This window comes from Panicum hallii, chromosome 9, assembly GCF_002211085.1.
Source record: "Panicum hallii strain FIL2 chromosome 9, PHallii_v3.1, whole genome shotgun sequence".
Lineage (NCBI taxonomy): Eukaryota > Viridiplantae > Streptophyta > Magnoliopsida > Poales > Poaceae > Panicum > Panicum hallii.
Window position 1 is genome coordinate 18,462,551 of NC_038050.1, and position 18,473 is coordinate 18,481,023.

Here is an 18,473-nt window from a genome sequence, read left to right on the forward strand (position 1 = left end):
TAGTATATCTGCGCCGATATTGTGTTCCCGTATCATGTGATGAACCTCCAGTCCGGAAAATTTGTTTTCCATCTTGCACACTTCTTGTACATAAGCGTCCATTGTCTCCTTGTTGTAGTCCACTCTTTGTTGACTTGCTGAACGACCAGAAGTGAATCGTCATATAAAGTACTCGCTTGATGCCTAGTGATATAGACAAACGTAGCCCGTGAAGCAAGGCTTCATACTCGGCTTCGTTATTGGATACCTCCCAAAGGACCTGGAGGACATACTTCAGTTGTTCGCCTTTCTGGGAGATAAATAGGACTCCAGCACCTCCGCCATTGAGCTTAAGAGATCCATCGAAATACATGGTCCAGTGCACCTCTCGACTGGAGTTGGAATTTGGTTCTCGCTCTATTCGGCCATAAAATCGACTAGAGCTTGAGACTTAATTGCAGTGCATGGCTTGAAGTCGATTGACAGAGCCCCCAGTTCCACTGCCCACTTTGATATACATCCTGTGGCATCCTAATTGTGTAGAATATCCGCCAACGAAAATTCCGTAATCACAGTGATCTTGTACTCGTCGAAGTAATGGCGTAGCTTTCTTAATGTAATCAGTATTGCATATAGAAGTTTCTAAACTAAGGGGTATCATACCTTAGATTCGGAGAGTACCTCACTGACAAAGTACACGGGCCTCTACACTCCAAATGCATGGCCCTCCTCGCTGCGCTCGACGACGATGGCACTGCTGATGACATGAGTTGTCGCCGCAATATAGAGTAGTAGATTTTCCCCCAGCAGTGGTGCTGTGAGGATCGAGGGTGACTGTAGGTGTTGTTTCAGATCCTGCAGGGCCCGCTCGGCCTCTTCCGTCCAATAGAACTTGTCTTGGCACTTCAGGAAGTGAGTTTGAAGAAGGGTAGTCCTCTCTCCCTGAGTTGGGAGATGAACCTGTTCAGGGCTGCCATACATCCTGTTGCACATCCTTGATTGTGGCCGGAGCCTCCATGTCAGTGATGGCCATGATCTTTTCAGAATTAGCTTCAATTCTCTGGTGGCTAATGATGAACCCGAGCAATTTCCCTGATGGTACTCCGAAAATGCACTTTGTTGGGTTGAGCTTCCATCGGAACTTCCGTAAGCTGTTGAACGTTTCTTCCAAGTTTGCGATCAGGTCCTCAGGATTCCTGGTCTTGATGACCATGTCATCCATGTATGCCTCAACATTCTAATGCAGCTGATCGGTGAAGCACATTTGAATTGCGCGTTGATAGGTTGCACCTGCGTTTTTCGACCCGAAAGACATAGTTTTGTAGGCATATGTCCTAAACGGGGTGATAAACATGGTCTTTATTTGATCTTCTTCCTTGAGCACAATCTGGTGGTAACCCGAATAGCAGTCAAGAAAACATAGGAGTACACAACCCGCCGTCGAGTCGACGACTTGATCGATGCACGGTAGCCCGAAGTGGTCCTTTGAGCAATGCTTACTAAGGTCGGTGTAGTCAACGCACATTCTCCATTCATTGTTCTTTTTCTTTAGAAGAATAGGATTAGCTACCCACTCTGGATGGATTACTTCTTTAATGAAGCCAGCCGCGAGGAATTTAGTTATTTCCCTTTTGATCGCCTCGGAGAGTGAGTACCCCACTTCGTCCTGGCATCTTGAGAAGTAGATAAACCTAGTGCGGCACTGCCATGAATTTGGCCAGTGCCGGCCTGCCAAGTATGGCATGATATGAAGATTGGAAGTTGGCAACTTTCAATTTGATGAACTCGGTACGGTAGTTCTCCCTCATGCCGAAGGTGACTGGAAGGACCACCGTGCCAAGTGGATGCGCTGCGTTGCGTTGCCTCGGACAATCCCGTAGAAGGGAGACTTGCTTGGGACAAGCATGTCCGTTAGGTCTAAGCCCATCTTTCTCAACGTGCTGGCGAAGATGAGGTTGAGACCACTTCCACCGTCGATGAGTACTCTAGTGAGCATGACCTCTGCCACCACCAGGTCCAGGACCAGGGGGAATTTGCCGGGCTCCGAGAAGCTGGTCCATTGATTGTCTTGTGAGAACGAGATGGGGACCTCTGACCATCGGAGTGGTCGTGGTACCGCTAGATCGACGGACATGATTTCTCGGAGTAGTAGTTTCTGTTCCCTCCTAGAACTGAACTCTTCGTCACCTCCAAAGATGACGTTGATGGTTTTCGAGACATCTTGGCTTCACGTTGCACGATTTGTCCCCTTGATCATCCTCTTCGGGCTCTTTATCCGTCGACTTGTTCTTCTTGTCATTGCTGGGATTGCTGAATGCCCTCTGGAGGTTGTAGCAATTAATTGCCGCATGATTGGCACCTAGATGCCATGGGCATTTCTTCTGCAAAAGCTTTTCGAATTGCTCCTGCGTCGTTGTCTTCTTGTCTCGCGGAGGACGATCCATAGCCACGATGAGGTCGTCTGGCTTGCGCTTTCAAGATGAACCCGAGTAGTCCAGCTGGCTCTTGTTGGCACGGTTGTCATTTGTGCTCCTCGGGTTGTTTTCGTTGCGCCTCGGGAACCGTTCACGCATCTTCTCCTCTTGCTCGGACCAATCGTGCATCATGTCACAAAATCCTGCAACAGTTTTTGGTCTGTTCCGCCCAAAGTCTCTATAGATGCTTGGGTCGGTGAGGATATTGTAGAAGCAGTGGATGATGTCCTCTTCTGAGATGTTCGCAATGGTGGCTCGTACGTCGAAGAAACAGCGTGTGTGTGATCTAGGAGCTTGTTGCGTTCCTGTTTACACTGAGCAAGGTCATGACGAGTACCTGCACGGGCGATCGCCCCCCTGGAAGTTGTCGATGAAGACTTTCTTGAGCCCCTCCCAGGAGTCGATCGAGTTGTTGCTGAGGCTCTCCAGCCATGTGAGTGGTGCAGGGTTCAAAGCCATCGGGAAATAGATGACCTTGGTGTTGTTGGAGCCTCCTGCGACTTCTATGGCGGTAGAGTAACATCGTAGCCATTGCTGAGGAGCTTGTTTGCCATCGCACTTGGTGAACCCAATTGGCTTGAAGCCCTCAGGGTACTTGTAACTGTTGAACCGTGCTGTGAACGCTGGAAAGAGATCACTACAGTCGGTACCTTCTGGATCGGCTACTTCACGCTCTCTACACCTGGAATCAATTATGGATCGCGCATCGCATCCTTCATTGATTTTTTGGCGCAGGTCTTCAATGGGTAAGTCTTGAGGATTCCAATGGTTGGGATGATTAGGTTGTCACGGGTTGCCTCCTGGAGGTGGCTGCTGCCTCCCACTAGTGGCCTGACTTCCACGAGCGTTGTTGTTGTTATTGCTTCATTGATGTCGAAGACGGCTGCCTGCCATTCGACTGTTAGCCTGGTTGTGGCTTTTGCCCATGTGTTCTTCTCCGATAGCTGACGCCGGGTTTTGTCGATCGAGCTGGATCCCTGCTCTCTGCGCATAGCGAAGTGCTTGGTGCAGGTTTGGATCGTTGTTGCGTTCAAGTATGGCGGTTACCCTGGCAATGTTAGCCACAGGGGTTCTGAAGCCCCGCTCGCTCACGACGGGGAATTTGGCATCCATTTCACGATGCATAGATCGTATGCGCTCGTTGACCCTCCTTCGCCGGGCTGCGCGGGCTCTGTTCCTGGCCCTTCGTGCCTCATGCTTGGTGTCATTTTCGTCACCGGTGTTGGCTGTGGCCTCTTCTTCGGATATCATTCACGTGTTTCATTGGATGAGAGGCCATCATCCTCCCCCTCTTCTGCCATCAACACTTAGCGTGATATGAGTTCATCGGAGCTTGCTTTGACTAGCTCAGTCGAATCTTCTGCCGTGGTGGCTAACGGCTTGCCCTCCTGGAAAGGCAAGGGCTCGAGGTGTGCCACGAGTCGGTCTTCATCTTCGAGTAGATTGGAGAGTTTCATGCTCGTCCAATGCACGAAACGACCATCTGTGGCGGTGGTGATCATCAGACCATCGTCACCAAGGTGACCCGCAGCCCCGAGTGTCATGGCTTCGGGTTTCCTGATTTGGAGTAAAAAGTCCAAGTCCTTTTCCAATGCGGAGAGGGACTCGGAATTGTTGGCCTCCTAAGGTTCAGTGGCCGAATTGCATGGACTGAGTCATGATCGGCTACGCAAGTTCTCAGATTGGAGCGAGTCCGATCCGAGCGTGGTTGTTGTAGCACGGGGTGGAGTCGCGTTGAAAACGAACTCCTCCTCAACCTTCCTGGCGGAGCCATGGGTCAACAAGTCATTGAGATTGTCGACAAACTCGTCAAGCTCGCTGTGAAAACATCCTGCGAGAGCTTTTGGCTTCATGACGATGATGGTGAGTCGACAGAAATCGCCCGCACCGTCTGCGACGCAGACCCATGAGCTGAAAGCGAGTGTCGTGCCCTCAGGGAGCACGGCACTGGTGAACTTGAATGATGCCATCAAGTTCGTTGGTGGATCTTCGATGCGTGCCACTACCTAGCACGCCAGCTGTCGGTGTTTTACCGCTTGCCCACCGAGGGGTATACCTTAGGTGGTGAGTTTTAGGTGGGGTGTCGCTGAGATCAGGAACTCGAAGGTGCACGCAACACAAGGTTTAGACAGGTTCGGGCCGCAATGTGTGTAATACCCTACGTCTTGTTTGGTGGTTTGTATTGCCTTGGGTGTTGATGTATTTTGAAGGGATCCCTGCCCGCCCTTATATATCCAGGAGGACAAAGTTACATGAATCCTAGTCCGACACTAGCTTAGGAATCTTACTCGAGTACAACTTGAGTAGCTTCCTTCTGTATCGACTAGTTCTACTTTGCATGCGAGTAGAGTACACCATAGATAAGGTATAGGACATGTCCTATCCCCTATTCCTGTATGAACTACATTATGTACACAGTCCCATAGTCCCGGATCTGACAGTTCCTTCTCAGTCACAGGACCTTTGGTTTTGATGTGCTGGTTCAGATATGCACCCCAGTTTGTGCACTCTGTTTTGGAGGACAATTTGAAGGGGACCTCAGACAGTCTGAAGGCAGAGGGGCAGGGTGATGAGATGTCCAAACCAGTGATCATCACTACCAGGCCTGGGCAAAAAGAACCGGAACCGAGAAACCGAACCGATAGAACCGGAACCGAAATCGAAAGAACCGGAACCTAAAGAACCGTTATTGAATTCGGTTCCAGTTCCTAGATAACCGAAAAGAACCGAGGAATTTCGGTTCTACACTCCAAATAACCGAAAGAACCGGAGTTTTACAAAGGCCCATAATGTGGCGGTGTGGCCTGGCCGGGCAGGCCGGCGCACCTCAAGAATGTGGCCCCGCGGGCCCGCGGCACCGGCGCACCGCAGCGCAGGCTGCGCAGCGCAGCGCCGCAGCCCCCCGCTCCCCCAATCTGTTCCCCATTCGAAGAACCCTAGCCACTGCCCACTGCCAGTAGCCGCCGCCGCCCGCCAGGCGCCAACCCGCCCCCCGCCGGCCGCTCGGCCGTCGCCCGCCGGCAGTCGCCAGGCCGCCAGCCACTAGTCCCTCGCCGTCGCTGACTCGCTGGTTCGCCCCGCAAGCCGCCAGCTGCCAGGCGCCAGGCCCTCGTCGCCGGCCCGACGCCCGAAGATCGACGCTACCGGCGCCCGTCTCCGGCTCCCTCGCCCCCGCGGCCGCGTCTACTTCCTTAGCCTGTCGGCCATCGTGAGTTTGTGGCCTCGCCGTTCGTGCAACCCCTACTTCCTCGGCCCCGTTGTGACCTCGCCGGCTTCAAGCTTCACAGGAATCCCAAAGACGGCTACATCCATTGCTTCTTGCAGTGTAAGTGCTCACTGTCATAGTCTCTTAGCCTCTTTGGTAGATCTGTATATGCATGTGAATGTGTGATTGAATGTCTAGGGTTCATGTTTATTGCATAACACAGATGCCTCAATCATCCGAGGAGGACATTGAGGAGCAAATTAAGGACTGGAATGGAAACTATTTGCCTGAGATTGAAGAAGAGGAGGCTCGGGAGGCTGGTGTAGCTGCTGCGGCTGCGGACAAGGGCAAGGCCAAGGAGATCATTGAGTGCGATGCCGATGAGGGGGATGTGAAGGAGAGGAAGGATATTGCAAAAAGAAGCGATATATGGGATCACTTCACTGAAGTCAAGGATGAACAGAATGTGGTGATCAAGGGCAAGTGCAAGTATTGTAAGCATGACATCCAAGCACATTCAGTTTTCAATGGTACATCTGCAATGCGAAAACATTTCAATAATTGCAAGCATAATCCTCATAGAGGTCATTTGAAGCAAGGTGTTTTGCAACTAAAAGATGGAAGTAATGTAGAAACTTGGAAGTTTGACCCTGACTCACTTAGGGCTGCCTTTTCTGAAATGATTATAGAAGATGAGCTACCATTTGCATTTGGTGAAAAGTCTGGTTTTAGGAAGTTTATGGCTCTTGCTTGCCCACGGTTCAACTTGCCATCTAGAAGGATATGCACTAGGGACACTGTTGCACTATACTTTGAGCAAAAAGCAAAGTTGAAAATATTTTTACAGAAACATTGCCAAAGAGTTTGCCTATGGTTGGACATCACAGCAGCAAGACAGTTATATGACTGTGACAGCCCACTTTATTGATAATGATTGGTGCTTGCATAAGAAAATAATTAGTTTTTTTAAGGTCAAAAGTAAAAAGGGGGATGATATTGGGAAGCATTTGCAGAAAGTATTGCTTGATTGGGGGTTGGATAAAGTAATGACCGTGACCGTTGACAACGCTAGTGCAAATGATAGTGGCATTAGCTACTTGAGGAAGCAGATGAATAGTTTGAAAACTAATATTGCACTAGGCAAGTACCTTCACATGAGATGTGCTGCTCACATAGTTAACTTGATTGTGCAAGATGGTTTGAAAGAAGTAGACACTTCCATCAAACGTGTTCGTGCTGCAGTGAGATTTATTAAGAACGGTACATCTAGATTAGTCAAATTTAGAGAGTGTGCTGCTTTGGAGAAGGTGGACATGAAGGCATTCTTGAGCCTTGATGTTTGCACCAGATGGAACTCCACGTATGATATGCTGAAAGCAGCGTGTGCATACGAAAAGGTGTTCACTAGGTATGCAGAGGAGGACCCATATTACACAATTGAATTGATAAGTGATAAGGGTCCCGGTGTTCCCGATGAGCACGATTGGGACAATGCAAAGAAAATGGCTGACTTCTTAGGGCATTTTGCTGATATAACTAAAAGGGTTTCTGCATCTCTAAGTGTCACTGCTCACACCTTCTTTCACGAGATTGGAGAAGTCAATGTTTTGGTGAATAATTGGCTGAATAGTACTGATGTGGTTCAAGCAGCAATGGGGAAAAGAATGAAAGAGAAGTTTGACAAGTATTGGGGGCAGTGGCATGACATTGTGGAGAATGAAAATGAGATTGATAAGGTGAAGGCAAAAGGGAAGGAAAAGGAGAAGGAGAACATTAACTTGCTGATTTTTGTGGCTGTTGTTCTTGATCCTAGGTACAAGCTTTCAGAGTATATTGAACTTGTCGTTCAAGAAATTTATGGTGAGGGTGCTGGACAGAAGTTGTGGGCTGCACTGCAAAAGTGCTTGCATGGCATGTTTGAAGAATATAGGGCCAGCTATTCAAGCAACCGGACGCCCCAAAGAAGTGAGTCACCACAACCTACACAAGGGGGAGGAAACACTAGAATGATGAAGGACGTAGTTGCTAAGAGAATGAGGCTCAATAATGGCTCAAGTAGCTACAGCAGCAGCAGGGGCACTAGGACTGAATTAGACAAGTACTTGGCAGAAGAGTGTGAAGATGAAACAAAACATTTTGACATTCTTGCATGGTGGAAAGGGCAGTCATCTAGATTTCCCATACTATCTAGAATGGCTCGTGATGTGCTGTCCATTCCAATCTCAACAGTTGCAAGTGAATCTGCATTTAGCTCAAGTGGGCGTATACTAGATGATTTTAGAACTTCCCTCACTCCATTTATGGTAGAAGCTCTTATCTGCACAAATGATTGGGTTAGGAGGGCTACACCAATCAATGTTGCTGAGAATACTGAAGAGTTGTCTAAGCTAGAAGAAGGTGATTCAATAAACCATCTCTTTTATTTATTGTTTGTGTTGATGAATAAATTATTTATTGTTTCATTTCTGTTATTTTAGAGCTGATCCAGGAGTTTAAGGATAAAGAAATCAACGAAAACAATGCCTCCAAGTCACAAGTTCTAGGGAGCAGGAGCAAGGGTACCACCACTAGCACTAGCACCAAGACCAAGTCACAGTCCAAGCAATCTTCCAAAACAAGCAAAAGCAAACAATCCAACTCAAAGGATAAATGATTATGTGAGTCACTCTTTTGTACATTTGTTACCTAATCTGTGTGTTTGTTTGAGGACTTGCACAAATTATCTATTCATCTGTTGATTATGTTTTATTATCCAACAGGTGCGTTGCTGCCCCTGCCTGCTGTGCTGAGTGCTGACTGCTGTGCTGGTTTGCTGGAGCCTGCTGTGCTGGTCTGCTGCCTGCTGGAGTGCTGGGCGTTGTGCTGCTGCTGCTGCTGCTGGGTGCTATGCTGCTGCTGCTGGCCGCTGCGTGCTGCTTGCTGCCCTGCCATGGCATGGTGCTGATGCCTACTGCCTGCTGTGCTGTGCTCCTGGCTGCAGTGTGCCAGTGTCTACTGTCATTTGTGTTCTGGTTCTGCTATTTGTTACAATGTTACATTATCCACTCTAGTGTTCTGTGATGGTTTGGAACTTCGGATGTTGATTTATTGACTTATGTTATGTTGAACCTCTAATGATCCATGTATTGTCTGTGAAATTCTGAGCATTGTGCACTTGTGGTTGTGGAGAAATGCTGCTGAAATTTCTCACAAAGGCTGATGTTGATTCATTGACTGTTAAACCTCTAATGATCCATGTATAATGTATTTTCTATGAAATTCTAGGCATTGTGTAGTTGTGGTTGTGGGGAAATGCTGCTGAAATTTCTCACAAAGGCTGATATTGATGCATGTTGCTGAAAGTTCATTATGGAAGCTGGTGCTGGTTCAGTTCGGTTAGAACCGAAGAACCGAACCGAAGAACCGAGAACCGAACTGGTCGGTTCCGGCTTCTTCCTTCCGCTAGTTCGGTTCCAGTTTCTTAGGAACCGAAATTTAAAAAGAACCGAGGAACCAAACCGAACCGAACCGAGGAACCGAACCGAATGCCCAGGCCTAATCACTACGTCCAGGAGGGTTGGAGTCATCAGCCCATGGCCAAATAAGAAGCAGTTCAAGGCATCGAACCAAAAGTAGCTGATGGCCTTGTTTTCCTAAATGGTATTAAACGGCCGTTTAGACGGGTCTAAATGGTAGACGAGGCATTGACTTTTTAGTTTAAGCCCTAGGCGGAAAAATTAAATGTTGACCGGTTTAGACGGTCAGCGCATGTTTAAATGGCCGAAACGGAACGGTGCCTGGGCGATTTTAAACGCCGCTTGGGCCATTTTTCTATCCGTTTCGGAGTTGGGCCGTTTTCAACTCCCAACCCGCCACGAGCCCACGAGCGCCCTCCAGCCTCCACTTTTCTCAACCCCCGCCTGGCTGCCTCCATCTCCCAGCCTCCCTGGTGCCCGCCACCACCCAGGGAGGAGTCGCCGGAGCACAGGGCCGCCGCCCAGGGAGGCGCACCCGCCCAGAAGCTTTCCTCCGCGCCCTGTCGTCGCCCTCACCGTGGAGCTCTCCGCCGGCGCCCTGCCCCCGCCCAGGCAGTCTACTCCAGTGCCCTGCCCACGCCCAGACCTCAGGCAGGGGCTCTCCCGCAAGACCCCAGGCAGGGAGGTGCGCGCGCCCAGGGGTGCTCCTCCGGCGTCCAGAGAGCTCGCCCGCCCAGTTGTCTGTCGCCAGGAGGCAGGAGCTCGTTCCTGCTGCGAGGTAATGCTCCTTTTCATGCTCCTTCACTGTTTCCTCAAGTTTACTTCACAAAAGGTTAGTAAAGTCCTCTTTAATCTTGCTAAAATCGTGCTACAGTAGCAAACCGTTTAGGCTGTTTAATTCCCGTTTACACACGTCTAAACCCGTCTAAACCCTAAACGGCCCCTCACCATTCGTCTACCATTTTCCGTCTAGGAAAACACTGGCTGATGGTTTTTAGGAGGTTCTCGTTCTTCTCAAAAGGGGACAAAGACAGTGACAGAGCATTGGCTATCCCTATGGTTTCCCATATGGTTGGTAGATTTTTGCTACTCTGTTGTACCAGGTCACCCAACCCTCGGGAGGATTTGGCTAGGCACGCAGGCTGTCGGCTCAGAAATCTAAGTCTATATTTTGGCTCACAAATGGGATCCTATTAGCTTCACAAGAAATCAGATCTACAGGATTCTCGTAAGAACTAGGCCCGAGAAAAAAAAGAATTGGGGAAGAAGGATGCGGCTAAAGAATACTGAAACCTAAAGAATCAATAAGAGCCAAATAACCGGAAAAGATCATTTAATGATTCAAGGGATCTAATAATTACTGCATTAAATTAGCAAAGGTCGAAGTTTTACCTTCAGACCAAGGACGCCCGCATCAGCATTTGAAGATTCCGCCATCTGAAACCCCAACGAAGATCGAGAGCCTGGAAATTGGATCTAGGGTTTGCTGCGTAAGTTTCGAGTTCGTGCTCTAAGGCTTTGGTCTGGGTCTTTGCGATTAGGGTTTATGAGTAAGGGTTTTGGAGAATAACTTGGATTCGGGGAATCTTTGAAGATCTATTTCGGGAAGGTTCCGGATTTAAGCAAAATATGGAATTGGGTCGGGGATCGACTCGGATCCAGATCGGCATTTTGAGGGAAAGGACCGATGCGTTGCCATCGACTCCCCAGAAATCGGCTTCTTGACAAGTTGCGGTTTAAAATAAAAGAATTTTATTTATAAGGGAAATGATTACAAAAGCCGATCCATCACCTTAATCCTACGATCTACCACCAGTAGGTGCCGAAGACTCTACGGCCCTTGATTGGAGGAGCCATGCTGGCATCACTGTCATCATCGCTGCCGTTGTCATCGCCGCCATCATCTCCGCCGCTGTCGCTGCTGAAGCCGCTGCTGTCTTCAACTTCTTCATCGTGATCGTCGTCGTCGTCCTCCTCCGACGACCTGCCAAGCAGGAATCCTCCTGCTACCGAGTCCTCCTCGGTGTAGGAGGAATCGACTTCTTCCTCCAAGGAGAAGAAGTCCCCCTCCCAGGACACGTCGTCCTCGTCGTCTTCATCCAGCTCCCCGCTGAGGAGAAGCTGGAGATCTTCACCATCAGTCAGGGATTCGTTGTCCTCTGACCAAGTACGGAAGTCCCACTCCTCGGCATCCCAATGCGGAGGAGCGCAGGCCTCGTAGGCGGCAATGGGGTCATATTCTAGAGTGGTTTCTTGAGTGGACTCGGACTCCAAGGAAATGGCGGAGGAAGTGGAGGAAGAAGAAGACATTGCGAGAGAAGAAAGGTCGTATTGGTGCGGTTGCTAATGGCTGAAGGAAGGGGACGAGTGAAAAAGAAAACTATCAGGGGCAGGTTTATAAAGCCAGAGTAGAATACAAATCGGCTCCGTGACGGTTTCCAAGGAGTTAGCTGCAGAGTAGTCACATCCTGTGGAAGTGGAACCGGCACGCGTGTACGGATTTTGGAAGACGAAGAGGCGGGGTGATGAAAAAGAAAAAATGGTTTCGGAATAATTATTGCCGAAACCAGGGCGCATGTGTTATTGCTATAATTTAGCTGGGCCAGAAGGTGGGCCGCGAGCAAGATGGGCTCAAAGGATAATTGAAGTGGCCTTGCGAATCGGCCCCTACACAGGCGTTTTAAGGCTAGGATTGGCCATGTATCTAGATAGGTTTGTGCGTTTAAAATTAGTTTAGATAGAGATAGCCAGGATTCATGTCGTAATCAGTTAGGATTGGTTAGGAAAGGCAAGTTTCCAGACTATCAATATGTACTTTGGACTACGAATAAAACACGAACAACAATCATTCACAAACAACTCTCGGCGCATCGCCACCCCTATTCAAGGGTTTCTCGGGTAAGTGCCTTGAAGCCCCGATCACGCGAAGCGTGATCGGGGCGGCATCGTTCCTGCCTGTTTACCTTTGTGTTTCTCGTACTGAAGCGTTGTTGATGGTGAGTAGCACTAGTTATTTTAGCATTTACAGGGTAGCATCGGCTCTTTCAAGCTGTATTCATGCATCGTTTGTTACCTGTGAACGTTTAGCTGTCCTCGTACCCGTTCCCGGGTATGAGGGCAGCACCTTGCTCTATTTCAATTAGTAGATCCAATCTGTTATGGTTAGTCTTTATTCATCGAAGATTTAGCTTAACATCCGCATGATTAGGCCCTTCAAATGGGTTGAACATTCTGGCAGTACGCTTGATGCTTTTTATCAAGGGAATCGGCTCTCTGTTGGTTTTTAGGTTGCTATTCTGCTACCTTTCGTATATGTTAGGCTCAATTGCGCGTAGGATGTTCCAATTATGCAGTGAAAGCTTTAATCGTCGCAGATTGAATTAGCTAATTGATTGCAGAGCAAGTTTATTTTACCATCGGATATGCGCGCTTTGTTTAAATACTTAGATCCGTTCTGATACTAGAAGACAATCAGCTCTTTACAGCCGATATCGAGAATCACCCGATGAGCCGATCACGGCTCGGACTAATGTTTAAATGTGTCTGTGCATGCAGGAAACTAACTGAAATCACTTCTACACCTTCCTGATCAGGTACAAGGTGGGTGGCACGCCTAGCAACCCAGACGGCAGGTCGTGTGCCGGATCCTGGGCTGTTGACCGAGGTACCGGGGCCCACCAGCAGTCCCGAGAGCCTCCTGGCTCCTCGTGTTGCCTGTCGCTGCTTGCCGGTGGGTTTTGACCGACAACAGTTATTTGTTTAACTATTTTTTTAGGGAAGTAATTCTGAAAAATGCGGTTTTTAAATTTCTGAACCAATTTGCCCATCTTAACCATCAAATCTTTACTGGCATATATTACGTGTCACGATTCTTTGGATCCTTTATTCAGAACCTTGAGGATTTGGATTCAAGACTCGGGGGCTGCAGGGACACGTGTCATCTGCAACTTATTTTTTAAATCCTTTGGAAGATAAGGATAGAAGATTCAAGACTAAATTGACCCTCAAACTTATTCTACGAGTTAACCTAAGGCTCAGGGGCTACTCTATATGGAGTGCGAGTTTAACCGCACCTCATATAAAAGAAGACTTAGACAACTACTCTCGGCATGAGCACCTCACAGCCTCGATGCAGCTAAGGGAGTACTCGGAGGACACCTTCAAGATTGAGTTCGGGAAAACTCGAAGACGCCTTCAGTACTCGGACGCCTGCAGTACTCGGCATGAGCGCCTCATAGCCTTGATGTAGCTAAGGGAGTACTCGGAGGACACCTTCAAGATTGAGTTCGGGAGAACTCAAAGACGCCTTCAATGAAGTACTCGGACGCCTGCAGTACTCGACTACAAAAAGCTCGGGGGCTTGTCAGACCCTAACCCACGGGACTGTGCACATAGTGTACATTTTCTAGGATAAGGGATGTGACATGGCTCACGTCCTACATTTGTTGTAACTACTCGTAGCATAGTAGGACTACTCGTACAGTAGTAAAACCAGTCGAAGATGATAGGAAACTACCCGAAAAGTACTCGGGTAGGACTCTTGGTCTCGTATCCAACTAGGACTTCCATGTAACCCTGTCCCCCCATACTATATAAGGGAGGACAGGGACCTCCTCCAAACAGGAGATCACCCGATCACCACCTAAGGCAATACAAACCACACAGGACATAGGGTATTACGCTCTCGGCTGCCCGAACCTATCTGAACTTTGTGTTCCTTGCACCTTCGAGTTCCTGATCTCGGTGACACGCTACCTATAAACTCACCATCTTGGGAGTATCCCTTGGTGGGCGTGGCGGTAAAACACCGACACACCCCCCATGCGAGATCACTAGCGGAGGCACGGAGATGCGCCGAGCCAATAAGCGGCGCCCGACCCCCGTGCGGGGTCGCTGGCAGAGTCACGGAGACACGCCGAGCAGGTAAGCGGTGCCCGATCCCCGAGCAGAGTCACCGGTGGAGTCATGGAGACATGCTGAGTGGGTAAACGGAGCCTGGCCCCGAGCAGGGTCACCGACAGAGTCACAGAAACACGCCGAGTCGATAGGTGGCACCCAGCCCCCCATGCTGGATCACTGGCGGAGTCACGAAGATGCGTCGAGCTGATAAGCGGCACCCAGCCCCCATACGGGGTCCCTGGCGGAGTCATGGAGACTCGCCGCGTTGGTTCAAATTTACCTCCTAACAAATAATCCCATAAATCAACGGTTAACAGATCCGAAATCTTCTTTAAGGAAAAAACTTCCAGAGCGCCGCTTCATCTCCTTGCTGTCAATCAGCTGACTCTGTTTCCCCTTTTACCGTTGCCTCCCTCTACATAGACTAGGGCTTTTTACCGTTGAGAATAACGGCGCCGTCAAGATTTCATCCATTCGCCAGTCCCTTCCGACGTACACTCCTCATCCGCTGTTAGAAGCGATTCAAATTTTGAATGCATAGCCGAGCGGGCGATGAGATTTTGGGCCAATATAAAAGAAACTGACCCAGCCCATCCTTATCCACTCACTCCTGCCTTCTTCTGCTTTCTCCACTGCCACCGACTGATTTCAGATCTCGCCGGCGTCCCTCAAAAGCTCTCGCCCTCTTCACGTTCGCTGCCTTCGCTTCGTTCATCCGCATCGAGCCAAGGGATGGCTAGCAACTCTTCTACACCCTCCTCGCCGTCGACAGCCGCCCAGGGAGACATGCCACCGCCACCCAGCGAGTCGTGGCTGCCCAGCACTCTCACCGAAGAGGAGCTGGAGGACATGGTGATGCGCGGCCTCCTCCCGGAGAAGGCGATCTCCAGGTGGAAGTGTTGCTATGGCCAGGAGTTCCCCTCGGAAGACCAGACCGAGACGACCGTCTTTCGGTCCTTCTATGAGAACAGATTCAGCTTTCCCGCGGGGGCATTTGTCCGCCGGCTTCTCAACTACTATGGGTTGGGGGCGATCCACCTCAAGCCCAACTCCATCGCATAGATCGCGATCTTCTCCATCTGTGCAAGGGGTACTTGGGCATTCCTGCCCACTTCAATCTCTGGCGGGCGTTGTACCACCTAAGGGCGTATCCTTCGAAGGAGTCACTCAGCGTGTTAAGTGGCGCCGCCTTCTCGCTCCGCTAGGGGGCGAAGTACCTGGAGGCCACCCTAAAGGACAGCAACAAGCGATGGGCGGAGGAGTGGTTCTCAGTGGTGAACCCCGCCCTAAGTCTTCCACCCCGCACCAGCTATCCCCCGATCCTCAACGACAAGTGGGAGAAGATGCCCTCCAAGGATGAGATGGTCCAGGTGAAGGTACTACTAGCCGAGCTGATCAAGCTCAAGGCCGACAAGCCGACAGGGGCCGTCGTGGCCCTGTTGTTCTCCAAGTAGCTGACCCAGCTGATCCAAGACAGGGTACACCTAGGATACGAGTACTCGGGTTGTGACGACCCGACCCGAGTGAGGAACCGCAAGGTCTCCCGTAGGGAGGCGCTGAGCCGAGTCACTCGCACTGTAAGCGGGGAGGTCCACGACATGGGTTGCCTGAAGGCATACTGCCTCAAGCGGCCCACCACCGAGATAAGGTCTGCTTCCTTCCAAGTCGATTCTACTTTCTTCCTAGTTGATTTCTCCGTCGGAGTACTTCTGATTTTGAAATTCATAGTAGATAGCACCCATTGGGTTGTCACATTACCCGGATCTTTACCGGAGAGGGTGGTGGAGTTCTGGTGCCCCATGCCGCTGCTTGAGGGGCAGCAGGGCAAGGCGATTGACCCTACCGCCAGGCTTGCACAGCCGGCGGAGGGGGCTCTGGATTTCTTCTCCGACTCCTCCATTGGGAGTGAGTCAGGGGATGTTGTAGAGGTTGCGGGGCTGGCGCTCGGAGCTGGCTCCGTGATGAGGAGACAGTGACGCCCCGTGCGCAAGGTGGCTGCCTCCAAGGTGGTGAAGGCGTCGGCCCAGTTGAAAGGCGGGCGCGCCCCGCCACGCTCGCCTTCTTCTTCGTCACCGCAAGAACAAGTAGGGGGCGGCCGTGCGGCAACGCTATGTTGTCGCCGCGTGGTCAGTTCTGAATTTCCGGCCAGTCTTAAGCTTAGCTTCCTCTGTATTACGGAGATAGCACGGTGGCCTGTGCTTCACAATTGCAGGTGTGTGTGTCAGCGCTGCATCCATGGATGGATGGATTTACACAGCGCAGCGCAATTACTTTGGTGTACGTTTCTTTTTCGTTGTGTGCGTGAAGATATGAAGTAGGTTACCATAAGTTTCTCTGGCTCTGTTGATGTGATTTGGATATACGATGCATTGCAAATAACGACTAAGAACATGAGAAGCTTTTACCCAAAGGATGCAAATAACGATAGCGGCAGCCAATCCTACACGCGTGGCGAGGGAGGCGGCGGACGCTCGCAGGAGCAGGGAAACAGGGGCGGCGTGTGCGTGCACACATGGGAGTTAGTTTTTTTTCAGCGTGTAGATGGGTTACAGGAAAATAGGCAGCGTGTAGATGGGTTACAGGAAAATAGGCAATGACTTAAACATCCTTTAATTATTTTTCAGCTTCTTTAATTAATCTGTCTCAGATCAACGGTTAGGAAAAATTAGAGAAAAAAGTACCATCAAATACTACTGGTACTTTCCAATCACAGGAACATGAAGATGTGTACATTATAAAAATGTGATGTGGTACTTTAGTGATTTATCAAGAATAAAATCTGTCATTTTTGTTAAAACCTATGCATATCTTTGCATATTGGAAAGCCTACTACCGTAACTCTGAAAGAAATTGATGCTCGTAGTCCAAGAGGGGAGGGGTGAATTAGACAAACTTAAAACCTTAACATATGGCTCAAACTAAATTGCACAAAATATAATCTAGAACATGCTATCTCATCTAGGTTGAAAACCTTATCCCAAAACAAGTTCTGCAACTATAGCCAATTCGAGCTTGATGCTACTCTAAATAGCTTGATGCTACTCTAAAAAAGTAAAGGCACACAAGTTGCAAGTAAGAAATACAGAAATGTAAAGGAGGGGATGAGAAGAAGCAAACTCTTAACTCGAAGATTTATCTCGTGGTATCAGTAAGCACTAAGACATTCCTAGTCCGCACACACAGAGACCGATCACCAAGTATCTTCCGGAACTCTTCTTGACTTGCCATAAAGGCTTGACCACTAAGGCCCACGCCAAGTTCTCCGGTCACCTTGATGTTGCCTTCACAACGGAGCTTCCACGAAGGAGGGGTCTCCTCGTCCCCCGCACAAAATTGTTGTTACTGCTTCGCACCAATCCGAAGGGTCAAAGACTTGCCGACGAGTCACCAAGACTTCAAAGGATCGGTACACTAAGATTATAGCGGTGGTTCACTCTGGAACCATGCACAAGGCAGCAAAGGCCTAACCTAGCACTAACACTCTCAAAGCTTGTGTTAAAGTCTATGGATATGATCAATAAGCACTTGGGTACCTTGGAGAACTTCTTTAGAGTCTTATTTTTTCTTACAAACTAAAGCTTCCTCAAATAACCCGGAGTGAAGCCTTATATAGGCTAGAGATCCACTTCTAGTTATTGCATGCTTTTTTCCTGAAAAGCTTATAGAGTCGGTTAAACCGGTCACATACGTCGGTTTAATCGGTCACTCTGAAGTTGCATGCTAGCCGTTGATCTCCTTTCTGCCAAGTCTTCTTTACTTGCGCCATTGCACCGATACCTTCAACCGACGCACCGTCGGTTCAACCGGTGCTGAAGACCTTTTGTTGTTCAACTCCAAAAACCTTCTGGAGCATTAAACGACCATTGCACCGACGCCTTCTTGTTACTGTCGGTAAAACTGGTGATACCCGTCGGTTTAACCTGTGCTACTAAATTTCTTGCACTTGATAGTCACTGCAATTTGATATTGCACCGACCCGTTCATTTTGGGTACCATCGGTTCAACCGATCACTATAACTTTGATATCTTGACAGCGATTTTGATATCTTGGATATGGTTTGGACTTTATCTATAGGACCTAGAAATCCTACAATCATGAGCTCACAAACTTTGTTAGTCCTATTAATTATGTTTATGTTATCACATAATCACCAAAATCACAATTATAGCTTAATAGGACCATGTTTGTTACAAAGTCCATGCGCATACACAGGCTGTTCAAATATAACATCTGTACTCGGAAGTTGTGACCTTGTGTGCCCTTATGAGTTCAATTTGCAACCAAGTAACCATCATCGGGCTAGTTCAAAGCTGGCCATTAACATTTTTGCTGGGTTGCTGGCAGAATTAGATGAACAGAGACATATAGCAATGTGGTCGCTTCAAATGCTATATGCCGTTTCCTGTTCTACTGATTCCTTTATCCTCTTATAACGCTACAGCTGTTCATAAAGAATTGCA

General features: G+C 49.1%; 1 protein-coding gene across 1 annotated transcript; it reads left to right on the forward strand.

Moving 5' to 3' along the window:
* The first annotated feature begins 6,704 nt into the window (after positions 1–6,704).
* On the forward strand, positions 6,705–8,749 carry LOC112872919 (zinc finger BED domain-containing protein RICESLEEPER 2-like). Its single transcript, XM_025935947.1, has 4 exons — positions 6,705–8,055; positions 8,136–8,216; positions 8,418–8,488; positions 8,639–8,749. Exons 1-4 carry the CDS (start codon positions 6,705–6,707, stop codon positions 8,747–8,749), a joined length of 1,614 nt encoding a protein of 537 aa, XP_025791732.1.
* Positions 8,750–18,473: the final 9,724 nt, after the last annotated feature.